Below are 14,171 nucleotides of genomic sequence, written 5' to 3' on the forward strand. Positions count from 1 at the left end.
GAACAAAAAACAACGTGCTTAAAAGCATGATATCTTGCCAAACATTGCCACCTGGATCACAGCCATTTTTAGGGGGACAAAAGTCTTTGGAAACAAGCTTTTAAGCAGTGTTTGGGAGGTATAAAGCCTCCATTGGAGTCTGTTTGAAAAGTTTCTTTTGGAGTCGCTCCTGGCCACCAGGGGGTGGTATTGCAGCAATGTCATCTCCCAGCCCAAGACCAAAGAGCGCTTCCTCCCGCCCCGACCTTTTTGCCCTTATCTCTTAACCCCCACATTTTCTCCAGTTTAGCTTTACCCAAATCTAAAAACTTCTCGGCTGGAGCTTATAGCCTACAGGCCGACGTCTCATTTGAAAGCCAAGACCAACAAAACAGATCTTTCTCCTTGCTTTGTTGCTGCGTTGTTGTCACTTTTGAGTGTTTTCATTGCTTTTTTGTTGTGCTTTTGTAGGGGTTTTTGTTCAGTTTTCTTCACATTTTAGTCAATTTTGTTGTTGCTTTTTTGTCACTTTGTCAACGCTTTGACTTTTTTTTTCCCCAAGAAGCTTTTGGATTTGGGTAAAGCCGAACTAGAGAAAATGTGCTCGGTTAAGAGCACATTTTTAAGAGGTTGAGAGGTTAAGGAACAGGCTTCACAAGAGGAGAATAGGCGGCCATGTGAATTTCACAGGCCACACAGGATCATTACTGTGAATGGGGCTGGAGTGGATTACCAGCTATGTCTTGTATCTTACATCTGTGAATGGACTGCTCCAGTTGAATGTTTTGTTGGTAAAGTCAAAGTCTGATAGTGTATCAGAGACATAAATATTTACTATATTATGAAGGATTTCTAATGCTGTAGGCCTGAAGGCATATAATGAGATTAAACATAGGCCACTATGAAAACAACATGAAGTTAAACGGTCGGTTAGTTACGAGTCAAAATCCCACATATGATTATCTGTAAAGAAACAGCTGTGGTGTCAAGGAGAAGGTAGACTGACAAAGGCAACAAAGTAAGTCCAGCTATACAATATTTCGAAATATGATCATTTGTGCACATATGTCTGGAATGACACTGAATTCATCAACTTAATGTGATTACAAGCTGTCAGCGCTTCATAAAATATGCCCCATATGTGCTCCCTGAGTGAGACATCTATGTGCCCTTGTCCTACACGGAAACAGCAATAAGTTATTGTGTCTAAGGCCATGGTCCCAAAGCTGTTACTGCATGTCCTTCATGTGTCCGGTGTTACGCGTCCTTCCAGAAGCATTACGGTTTCAAGGTCCAGTGTAATTCAATTGGCTCTTGTCACAGCGGCTTCATGTGATGGTTAGAACGAGGGGCCAATCCAAATTCAACATTTAGCAAAAAGGGATCAGTGAAATGTGAATTTGACATTTCACTGTTTGTCCTTGTTTTTATTAGTCTGACAAGGAAGGACAAGGGACAGTGTTTGTGGAACTTATTATGAGTCTTGGTGTCCATAAGAGAAGGCATTAATCACACACACGGGTAACGTGAATCACTGAAAAGTCTGCCCACGTTGTTTCCAAAGATGCGCTAACAGCAACCAAACGAGCTAATTAGAGAGACGGCAAACAAAGCAGACTGGTGAGAAGCAGTGCAGTGCCAAACAAAGTGAAGAGAGATGCACTTTTTATGCACCGAACTTTCAGGTCACTGAAAAGAAGGAAGAAAAAGCTTCCTGTCTGCAGATTGCTGTTTATAGGCTATCACTGGGATAACTGGGCAGTGGACTGAAACTGTTTTGCCAGTCCCAAGCCTGGATAATATTTTTTTTTTTCTCCAGTAAGAAGGAAATAATGTACGTTAGACCTGCTATGCACATTGTCGCTGGCTTAGATATAGTTGCTTGGGAAACTGAAAGATGCTGCCTGCTGGTTGATTAAAACACGTCTATTTTTGTTTTCTTAATTCACAAGCACAGTCTACGTGCTTTGTTTGAGGAAATGCCTGGAGATGTCCCTGCACGGTATTCTTTCCTCACCAATTATGCTACGTGGGGCGCCGAGCCTAACTGCCATAATTAAAATCTTTCTTTTCATCTCTTCTGCCTGACCTGCCCCTCCTGCTACACTGCTGTAATGATCTAACATGATCGGCCGTACAAATGCTCAAACTGCCAATTCTCCTAACCAGCTTGTGATTTCTGCTCCACCACAAGCATTGACGTCACATCTACTACTCTAAATTGACCAATGCGGAGCCACCTCTCATTGGCTCTCAACCAATTAGAGCACAGGAGCAGGATGCAGGCTAGCAACCGGGAGGAAGAGAGGGAGGACAGTGTGGGACTGCAGCAGGAACAGTCCCAAGGCCCAGAGACATGCACTGAGCTGAAGGCTGAGCGTGAGTGAGTGGCATGTGTTACTCATAAGTGCACGGTTATCCTGTGTCTGTATTTGTGGTGGAAAAAAACAATAAACACCACCCTTAAGTAATGCCATATTTATATTATGAACACATTTGGTTTGAAAAGAAATAGTGTCTTTATCAATTTACTCAAGCTCAACACACAATTTTACTTGTGTAAGCCTATTTTAGAAGTTCTTTGAAAACGATTAATTACAATTTGCATTACAATTTCTTGCAGCTCTATGTGCAGCATCAGGTTGTGAAATGTTAGATTGTGTAGGTGTGTGTTTCTTTTCTTGGACCCTTTTGTTTTTACTCTGTAAAGGTTACATTACTTGTATGTTTTTTATTTTCACCAAATATTTCATTAAACATTATACCCTTTGCCTCTGACGAGGGGCAAACTGTGAAATGATTTGTTTTTTTTGTCAAATCCAAGTACTTTTTACTTTGTCTAAACTTTAATGACATTTTACATTCTTCCAATGTCGGAATGGACAATGAATACAAAAATTACAAAAGCAGCTTTCCTTCTTTCTTTTGTCATATTTTTGGGATGAAACATTGTTTTAGCTTTTTATTTGAATGACCTCTTTTGCTGATTGTTGGCAGATGTTGCGAAGGGACAGAAAAATCATTATTGGCATCTCACGGCCTGTTAGCTGCTATTACAGCCTGTCATTGTCTGCGTGAACAATTAGGGTTTTCTCAGAGATATCAGACATTAGCTTGAGAAAAAGTGTGGTTCTCACTAAGAAAAGCGGTTTCTGCTTTTAAAGATAATAATAAGTGTTTTTTTTGGTGCTGTTTACAAAATGCCCATGGCCGAAAGCACATCAAAGGAACACCAAGAGCTGCAAAATGTTCCTGCGGTGCAAAAGCGCCTTATGTCACAGATTTCAGGGACGCTTTAAACTGTTAGGAACAAGGAAATTTCCATCGGAGACGCTGATAGCTGCTTTATTTGTGCAAATGTTTCCTTGTTCAATTCTCCTTATCGTTCCCTCTTTAATCCCAGTCGTTGGCCTTTCGCTGCCTCTCTCTGCACACTTTGTTACAAAAGCCATCCAAGTTTAAAGGCTCATTGGTCAAAAGTGGCACATTGGCCCCTGACACAGAATTGCTGCTCTGGCATTTAGCAGGGCCGATGAGCCGCTGCCGCACTGTGGTCCATACATCATTATGCAGAGGTGTGGGACAGCAGTGTAGAGGGCAGCACTGTTTCATTATCACAACCTCATTTACATGCACTGCCACAGGTTGTTCTGCCCTTCATCTCGCTATCAGAAACAACAGCAGCAACTTCCTTCCATTAGACGTCCACAATTGTGTTTTTTCATTTGTTTGTGCGTCTTGCATAGAAAAGGTTGTATGTGTTCTTAGAGTCGCATATAATGATACTGACCCTCATTTGAAACAAAAGTGAGCTTACGATTGCCTCGTTTGTTTGGATTCTCTTCTCTTACGTGTGGAACCACTGGTGTGGTATTGGGCTACACAAAAACAATTTGATTCTTCCACACAAAGGCACAAAAATTAACTCACAAAAAGTAAGATTAATTTGACAAAATCACAAAATAAAACATTTACACTGATCAACAGAAAGTAATGCAACTGGGCAATACAACTAATGTAACTGGGATGTGAACATGTGCATTTGTTTTGTTTCGTGTTTACGCCAAGTTCGGGCCGGTCCGCACCACAGCGGACGGCTGTAGCTCTTTCTTTCGAGAGACATAAACATTGTTTAGCTCATGATAAAGTAAAGTTAATAGTTTGACCTGCGCGAGCCTAAGGCTTAAGGAAGAACACAAGGCAGCGCGAGGTAAACGAGGAAATGAATGTCAGTGATGCTCCCCTCAGAGCAGTCACCTCCTCTTGTGACGCCCTCTCACTAGTGGCGGAGACGAATAGCGCATATCCGCCACTCGGAAGATCTCAGCTCACTACAGGATACGCACCTCGTGCGCCAGGCACAAGATCTGGCCCACAGAGTTACAGAGATAGAACAGTAAAATTACAGTGGTGGCAACAAGGATATAAATATTCAATAAAATTCGATTGCTTTTGTGTTCAAACGTTTCTTGAAAAGTGCAAGTTCAACATTTGTGATCTGCAAATTCTCTGGTCTATGCCAATGCTGATTGTCAACCACATGAAATACTGTAAGGTAATGTTTTCAGTCAGTGTCAATTGAAAATAGCATCAGAACTCATGATACTATTACTAGCAAGTTATTTGTAAGTTGCACCATTCTCATTTTAACAAGCAAATGATAACAACGCACAATTGTCATTTGGCTTCTGTTGACATCACCTGCATACCCTCTATTTTGAGATAATCAGTATGCCAACACAATAATTCCTATCATATGTAAACATCTCTTACCTAAAGAAGTGCCATATTGTTGCTTCAAGCCACAGCCTGAGAGCAAGGCAATAAATAGGAATGGAAAGCAATTCAACACCAGCCTTGTATGTTTTTTTCCCCTTTTTTTTTCCATAACCCTAATCCTTCTTAGCAGGGAAGCGTGTTTTGAATTCACTCCAAATCTTTTCTTGTTGTTTATACGTCCTTTGCCAGACCACGTGAATCCCTGAAGTGGCTGATAATTTCTTTGTGAAGCTGGTTTGGCTGGAAGGCAACCATACCACCCCCCCAATGCCCCGGTCACAGTGCAGCAGAGGCGTAGAAAACAAACTAATCTCTGTGTTGGTTCGTCTTTGCATTTCCCCTCCCCTGTGCATTTGTTAAAGTCAATGATAAGAATCTAACTGAAATGTAGGCCTTTGCATTTGCTGTTTGGTCAGTTCTAAGAGCATTATAGTAAGTAGCATTTTTCTCTCTGGTGTTCGTCTCTCAAACTCAAACCTTTTATTCCAGCATATGTTTTATTATAGCATATGGAGATTTGTTTGTACGTGTAATTTGGCAGGTTACTAAACTCATTGATGCAAAATGGGTCATGCAGCTGAGAAAACGAAGTGAGAAAATCTATTACATCATTGCCATCTGCGCTCATACTCTTTCTAGGTTTAGAAAGACTCTTTGGGATTTCCTTTATTAAAAAAGTGTAAATATTTAACTGCTTGGTGCGTTTGGTGGCTGAGTGATTTGTCAACATGCATGACTCCTGTAAATTCCAATTCAAAAGAGTGCAGTTTTATTGATGAAAATCTATATTGTTTATATATTGCTTTTTCGATATTAATATCTTGAATGTTCATATCTCAATATCAATACGATAACGATGTTAAAGTTAAGTTAAGTTAAGTTATACTTTATTAATCCCCGTAGGGAAATTCATTCTCTGCATTTGACCCATCCTCAATGCCACTGGGGCGACCTGTAGGAGCAGTGAGCTGCCAGCTCGGGCCGGCGCTCGGGGACCCATCTCCGTGATGTGCAACCAGGCTGGTGGTCAGAAACACCTGGCTGGAGGATTCACCTATTGTACATGTTTTTAGTGGTAGGGGAAACCGGAGTTCCCGGAGGAAACCTACACAGACACGGGGAGAACATGCAAACTCCACACAGAAAGGCCCTGTCCCTGGTGGGAATCGAACCCCGACCTTCTAGCTGTGAAGCACGAGCGCTAACTGCTGTTCTACCGTGCCGTCCAATGTATCGTTGCTTTTTCGATATTAACATCTTGAATGTTTATATCTCAATATCGATACGATAACGATATATCTTTCAGCCCTACTGCCAACAATGGTCTAGAAGATGTCGTCCAAATTAATCAATTATATAGCAAAACTCCTATCCTGTATTTTCAACCTATCATTTTCTAGTAAATTTCCAGGCCAAATGAAAATGGCAAACGTCATCCCTATATGCACACATGGAGGTGAACATATTTTTTAAAACTACCGACCAATCTCGTAGATTTTCTAAAATTATGTAAAGAATTTTTCACAAAACAACTGAAATTCTTTAAAGCATAGCTCAATATGGGTTGAGAAATAACAGATCTACTGAGCTAGACCTCTTGGATCTCATTGAGAAGAGGAAGAAAAAGCCTTTTAGACTAACGACCATGAAACATCCATTAATAAGATTTTTTTTTTATGGAAATAGTGGAAGTGTGCTTAATACAGTATGATATATATTATATGGTGAAATCATATCTAACAAATAGACTACGGTATTCAGATTATAGAGCACAAATCCATATGTAAACTCATAGCCCGTGGAGTTCCTCAAAGCTCTGTATTTGGACCCAAACTATTTTTGCTTTATATCAATCATCTATGCCTAACTTCAACTAACTGTACTCTTTGCTGATTACACAAAAATAAAAGAAATTACTCTCATTCCAAGTAATTTCTGAATTGATCACGTTAAACACACGGTTTGATGCAAACAAGTTGTCTTTTAACATAATGAAGAAACGTATGATCTTATAAGTTCTTAAAAGTGACACTGGATCACAAAAAAGTGATGAGCAAGCTGGGTTGTTTATGGCCTTTCCTACATTCCAAAGATAAGTAAATTAGTAACTCAAATTCTCCCTCCTTCAAAGTGGAAAATCTGTAAAAAAAATAAAAGAAATCGACCTGCAGAGTTTTATTGAAGTGGAGATAATTGCAGAAAAGCATATTACTAACAGATAGCTAGTGTAAGATAAGCTTCAGTTTGGTCATGTTAGCCATGCTAATGTCTAGCTTGGGACTATGATGTTTTGAACAGTCCAAAGCAAAAAAGATAGTGTGCGTCTCTATAGCCAATAAGCAAGGGGGTGAAAAGTTGAGGGGTGAATCAAGATGAAGTGGGAATATAAGTACGAATGACCCAATTAGCTGCTAAAAACCTCATCATGAGGTTCGGCAAAAGCAGTAAATAGACAAATGCCTAGGACTTCAGATTGTGTCACCACCCTCTTGTTTGATCTTTGACTTTAGCATGTTGGTGTGTCAGCAATTAGCCTGGTGTCTCGGTCTGTGGGGGCCAGCAGAGGGCCTTCTGCTTTACTGATGAGGCAGTAATTAGTGTCCCCAGCTCCTGAGGGAGAGGAGATGGACTTCACTCACTTTGATGCAGTTTGTCTTGTGATGTGGTTGTGTAAGTATACTACTACTTACACTTTTTAGTACTTTAAGTCAAGCAAAAAAAAAATGTATATGATTTTTGACAAAATTCTTTCTTGCACGTCACTTTGGAGATATGGGTTTATTATTCCCGAAGTGACATTTGTCAGGCCAGAAGCAGCATACAGAGCGCGTGCCAGTTTATGGTTTGGGTTATGCAGCGGGAGAATTAGTTGTTAGTTCAAAGAATTAATGAAGCATTTGCAAGAAAAAGTTAATCCGCACAGAAAGGCCCCAACTTCCCCATAAATTGAACCTGGGATTTTCTGGATTGGGAGTTTTGCACACTCAAGTAGTAACAGTGTCTTTTGTCTTTGTAAAGAACATGTCTCTCATTCACACTCCTGTCGTCTGTTTGTCCCTCCACAGTCCACACACACACATTATGTACATTGAGTGTGTTCGATTTTGGGGAGAACACGTTCAGTGATAGACAGCATTTCCATGGAGATTATGCGTTTTCATTTGGCCGTTAGACACTGTGTCATGTGTGCTCCTTTGCTCCGTCAGGGAATGGGCTCAGGGCTGATATGGCCAGAAAGATACTGTGCGCTTCAGCAGTTTTGGCCCAGTGATTGAAAGAGTGTGTGCGTTGGAGCTAGTATTGCTGTTTCAGGACTTTTAACAACTATAGATAGATGGTATTCTTGAGCTATTTTTCACTTTTCGCTCTAAGTTTATGCAGCAGTGTTTTTTTTTTTACTTGATGTGGGGAAATGTTCGTCAATGCATTACTGTCAAAGAGAGAGAAACTACACCCGCTCTTGTCTTTCTGCTTTGTATGTGTTGTATGTTTATGTTTTAATAAAATAATGTGGGTACTTATACTTGTCGTTTATAAGTAACTATAATTAATCTCAAAACAGTTGTGAGTTTTCTATTTCCACACAGTAGTGGGGTTGTACCTGTAGATGACTGTATTTAAATTAAAACTTAAAGCGCCTGAACCATGCAAAATTTACCTCTGAATCATCATGTTGTAATGCTATACCGTCATCCAAAACGTACTTGCAGTGGTGCTTTGTTAGATTCACACGTTTAGTCCATCTCCCTGGTTAACTCTCAAAATGTCAGCCTACAAACTCCAATAAACATCATACGAAGGAATCACCAAACTAATCCTGCTCTGACCAAACTTTCTTCCCTGCTTAGATCATCTGTTTTTCTTGTAATTTAAAATGCAATAGGAGCATGTTAAGCACCCTCTGCTGGTGCTTTGTGTAACAACTTTTATAACATCTGAGCTAAGTGGGTATTTTCTTGACACATGCATTATGTAAGTTATACTACAGAGGCATCAAGGCTTGTGAGACCTAAAGCAGTTAAAAAAGACTAAATACAGTGTAATTTAATAGGACCTGTAAACACATCTCAGTTCTCTAAAAGTCAGGGAAAACTGTACAACACATTCATGACATGCATCTTCTGTTTGTTGTCTAAGCTTCTATATTCAAACTCAGCTGCATCTCTTTCCAGCACTCTGAATCCATTTGTGCGTGCTTGTTTTGCAGCTCCCAAACTCAGGCATCCTGCTGTCCTTCTCTGGGATCCCACTGCTTTAGGCCTCTTTACTGTAGAGATGCTTCTTTGCCAGTCGGGCTAAGCAATGCTAATAGATTCACCCTCAACAAGATTATGTTTAGCTTATCCATTTGTTATTTCAACAGTCAGAAAAAAAGGTCCTGCACGACATTTTTGTGGCATTGAGAACTTTTAATGCAAATTATACTTTATTTGGATGCCCGTGAATTCTGTAGATTTCATGTTTTTTTCCTTCAGCGTGAATGTTGTTCTTAGTTGCTTATCGCTTGCTCTTTCTCCTCTTTCAGACTGAAGAAGAAGTCTCAGTCGGTGGATATTGCCAGCCAGGGTTTCTCCCCGACTTTGGTGCCAGCCTCGCCACTCAACAAGGCATCGCCCCCTGTTGCCAAATCGCTTGCAGTGCAGGAGAATAACACCACCAACTCCCAGAGGCGCAACCCGCGAGTCGGCGAGCTGAAGAGGGGATACACCATAGGTAAATAACAACAGTTTTCTAAGCAACCATTGTTTGCATTCCAATTTATACATCTAGCAAACCCTGAATTACTGTATATTTACATGAGCACTGTGCTCCATCTAAAACTGTGTATAACTCCCAAGCCCAGAAAATTATTTGTTTATGGAAGTTACACCTTGTAGTTGTTAAGTAAACGATTCCTAATTTGCATGTAAGTGGTGTTGAAAAAATAAATAAATGATCACATTCAGAACGCACACTTGCACATAAAACGTCCTAAGAATTAATGGGAAAAAACACATTAAAAGTGCATTAGCTAAAACTTTTGTTTCCTGTGAGTTGTGAGTGTATTTGATGTTACATTTGATTCTATTTCAAGATGCCCTTATTGCATTATGCATCTTCTATTTCATTATAAATTGCAACTGAGTAACAAAGATTGCCTTATTATTATTCTGAGTGTTTGCTGATTTTTCAAAGTTAATGCTCTCTTGGCTGCTGACCTGAACTTTTTACACGATAACTGCCTTTTCCCATTTGGCATCTCCCAATTCATTTACTGTCTAGACATTATAATTGTATGAGTCTATTAGGATTTGCTTCTATGTTTTGTTGAGGAAAAGTGTCTGCTGTGGGTCTATTTCTGTGTCAGAGTCTTGTATGCAGCGAGAGTAAGTGCACTTGTGGGAGCCGACTGTTGGGAGAAGATGAAATGAGCATCAGATAAACTAATTCAAAACTCATAAATGCAACAAGACATCTTTGATCGCTTGGGCTGGTGTGTGATTGAGTTAGCAAACTGCACTGGTCAAGGTTATGAAGAAAACAGCATGGACAAAATACAGCTGAGCCACTGAGAGTAGTTGGATGGAAGGGTTTTGACGTATTCTTGCATTTTCACCATGACACCTGTAAAAAGTGTTGCATTGTGAGATTAGCAAGGAAAAACTTGAAATTGTACAAGAGGCTTCCTGTTCAGGATGAGGATGGATGGGATAATGAACTACTCAGATTACATGGTCGTAAATAATAATAATAATAATAATGATAATTAAAGCCGCAAGCGGCGTCGTGCGGCCCTCGCCCCTGGCATTCCCCCCCTTGCAACCGCCCCTGCTCGCTGTCGCCCCATGCGAGCCCCCCGATTGCTATGCTCCTTGTGAGCCCTTCTGATCGCTCTTGCCCCTGGCGACCTCACCCCTTGCGAATGCCCACGTTCGCTGTCACCCAAACCTGCTTTAGCCTCTGTCTCACACCCAAACCACCCTCTTACGCCTGATAACTCCTGCCCCATCCCACTCTCGCCTGAGCCTTTGTCACACACCGGCCTCACTCTTGTCCCAAGTAGCTTTGGTGCCCACTGTTGCCTCAGCCTGAAGGCCCCCTGTCCTCAACCTGGGCTGCTGTTCCAGATATGAAGCTTGTAACACAAGCCTATAAGTCATGTAAGTCTATCAAAGATAACAAACGGAAACAGGAGAATCAGAAAAAGACGTTGCAAACTTCTCATACTTGTTGTAGGAAGACACGTTGTACTGTAATGTGGAACGAACCAGAGGGGTGTTTAAATGGAACACCTCTCTGCAATGGGCTGCACGAGTGAAGAGGGGGAAGGGAATACACAATTGTGTCACATTACTTGGTTCTCATTGTGTACTTTTATCAGGCTCGAAAATATGTGAATCATGTGAAAAAACAAAGAATTGGAAAATTGTCATGGCAGTGTTTGAACTGGCAACCTCCTATACCAGAGACCAGCACACTATCACTGAGCTATAACTACATACTGTCAATGACCTGATGTGGGCTACTATTCTCTAGAATAACACTCCAAAATTAGGTCCCAGCACCTGAGGAGAGGTCATTTTTTGTCAATTTTCCCCCTCCATTTTCTAGATTGTTTTGACATTGTCCCTGGTGTTGCCTCAATAGTTTCCCTACTATCCTGCCATGTCTTTAGTTATGCAAATTCTGTAAGCGTTGTTCCCACTTTTTTCATGAGGGTGGGACCATAGGTGCTGAATTATGTAATTTCCAGTAGGTGCCGAGAAAAAAAAAAAAAAAAGATAAAAATAGTAAAAGTCAGAATTGATCCAGCAGCCTCATGGTTATGAACCCAATGCTCTACCTATGACACTATACAGGTACAGTTAAAATTCTAGCTGAACAAAGGAAAGTCTTATGAAACTCCCTGTGCATTAGAAATGTTAGGACAAGCTACCTCCTTCACCTAAGACGACCTTTTACCACTGAGATATAAGTCCATACAAACATGGGCCTGATGAGGGCAAGGCTTCTCTAAATTTCTGGGCCGAAATTAGGGGACAGCACCCCACTGGAGGAGAGGGAACATTTCCCCATTTTTCATGAGGGTGGGACCAAAGGCGGTAAATCATGTTCTTCCCAGAAAGAGCCAAAAAAAAGAAAGAAAGAAAGAAAGAAAAAAAACAAAAAACTTATGAAGGTCAGAATTGATCCAGGGGCCTCTTGGTTATAAACCCAATGCTCTGCCCATGACACTATACAGGCACAGACAATGTATTAGTAGAACAAAAAAATATCTTATGAAACACCCGCACTCATGGTCTTAGGCTGAGACAATGTGTACAGTGGTCCATGTAAAATGAGAAAGCATAAGAAAAGTGTGAAGGCTGTGTTAGGACTAGCTCATTCACTGAAGACAACCTTGCTACTACTGAGATATAAGTCCATACAAACATGGGCCTGATGAGGGTGAGGGTTCTCTCAATTCTCAGGCCAAAATTAGGTGACAGCACCCCACTGGAGGAGAGGGATCATTTCCCCATTTTTCATGAGGGTGGGACCAGAAAGTACCGAGTCCAAAAGAAAAAAAAAAAAAGGCGATGGCTGGGATCGATCCAACAACCTAACGTATAGGAACCCGGCACTCTACCAATGGAGCTTCACAAGCTTAGTGAATACTGCAGCCAATTGAACATTAATGTTATGAAAGACTGCACTTGTGTATTTGCAGAAAACGGAAATTACAGCTTAAGCATTAATATATTTCATCTTTTTAATTAGGGTAAATTCCTCTGACCGGCCAAAGATTTGATGAGAGGGTGCACCAGCCCAGCAGCACCCTCCATATAAAGAATATTTCGTTGAGAGCGAAATAGTACGAGGAACACACAGAGGGACGGACAGGAAACGGGTAAACTAAACTTCCTGTCACTATAAACTTTAGAAAAAGTTGATTTTGGAGGCAAAAACATGGAAATTGAAGCATCTTTCTGTGACAGAGGGGTAGTATAAACATGTACGAGTCTAAAACTGTAGCCGTTGTGAATAAAGGAGGAAATTTGGAAAATTGACGAATTTCAGAGAAAAGTCTTACAGAGGCCACCATGCTGCCTGGCTAAGACCTCTGGCCATTTCCACGGAGGATGGGTGGGACCACTTAGAACCACTTAAAACCCACTTAAGGCCCAAAGGCGCGAGTGTGTGTCCAAGTTGGTGGAGGCTCTCCGTCACTGAATTATTTTTTTCAAATTTGCATGTGGCGCTGTTGTGCCATTTTGCACGTCCCACATTGGACACTCACATTTTCGTAAATTTTTCACCAGACTGGATTTTTCGGTGATTTTTAATTGAGTTTTCGCGCACGTTCAGGGGGTGAAAATCCAGTTTTAAGAGGCGGAAAGAAAGAAAGAAAGAAAGAAAAATAATCGTTTTTTGCCAAAAAAACCTAAGCCGTTGCCGTTACCACCACATGCTGTACACCGTTGGAAAGCTCTGGCTAAGGCGCACGAAAAAGTTGCGGGTCATTTTTTTCTGGCGTGTACGTGGAGCGCGCGGTTGGCCGCTGAAGCCCCCGGGAAGGCTTTTCTGCAAAAGCAAAAACAATATAGGCGTTTTTCCATTGTAGCTGTTTTTACACATTAGACATTTTCGGAAAGCTCTGGCCGAGTCCTATGCGTCTGTCGTGGTCGGAGGTCGCTGTGATCGCTGTCGTGTCCGTTGTGCACTCCGTACGCCATCGAAGCGCACCCTGGTGCCCCCCTGCGTTGCAGAAGCAATAGTCCCTATCGCCATGTATGGCGCTCGGGCCTAACAAGGGTTCCCGTTGCTCGAAATACCATATATTATACATTTTCGGAAAGCTCTGACCAAGGCGCATGCAACTGTCAGGGTCATTACTCTCTGGTACGTACCCAGTGAATGAGTGATGACATTAACATGCATTTTATAGGGGGCGCTGTTGGGTCCACTGCCACCAAACGTCATGTCATGTATGCGGGGGTGAAGGGGCAACATGTGTATGAGTTTTGGTAATGATCCGAGCTAGTTTGTGCGAACGGGGGCCATTATTGAGGTCTCAGAAATCGCCAAAATAAAGGTCAACTTTGGGGCTCCACTGGACGAAGACCGCAAAACATAGCAAAATTCTTTGGATAACTTTTGATCCCCAACATGTGTAGATGAGTTAGAAGCGATCAGAAGCTCATTCGGACAAACGCCCACGGAGGAGTTCGTTCAAATGCGACATCAGCGTGGAGGCAATTTGACTTTTCCTCATTTTTCCACTCAAAATAGGGGACTTCCTGTTTGTCAGGGGGCGGGGTCATAATAATGTTTTTTGCTGGTCACGACCTGGACAATGTCTGTGCCCAAAGGCGCGAGTGTGTGTCCAAGTTGGTGGAGGCTCTCCGTCACTGAATTATTTTTTTCAAATTTGCATGTGGCGCTGTTGTGCC

At 41.5% G+C, this 14,171-nt stretch overlaps 1 protein-coding gene across 3 annotated transcripts in view; it reads left to right on the forward strand.

The window, feature by feature from the left end:
* Positions 1-14,171, forward strand: part of oxr1a (oxidation resistance 1a) — a 143,848-nt gene that overhangs the window by 44,694 nt on the left and 84,983 nt on the right. For all 3 annotated transcript variants that reach the window (XM_079561756.1, XM_079561759.1, XM_079561757.1), the window contains one exon: positions 9,284-9,471. In XM_079561756.1, coding sequence (XP_079417882.1) covers positions 9,284-9,471 — 188 coding nt within the window. The remainder of the gene's footprint in view (positions 1-9,283; positions 9,472-14,171) is intronic.

Source organism: Gobius niger (genome assembly GCF_951799975.1).
Source record: "Gobius niger genome assembly, chromosome: 8".
Lineage (NCBI taxonomy): Eukaryota > Metazoa > Chordata > Actinopteri > Gobiiformes > Gobiidae > Gobius > Gobius niger.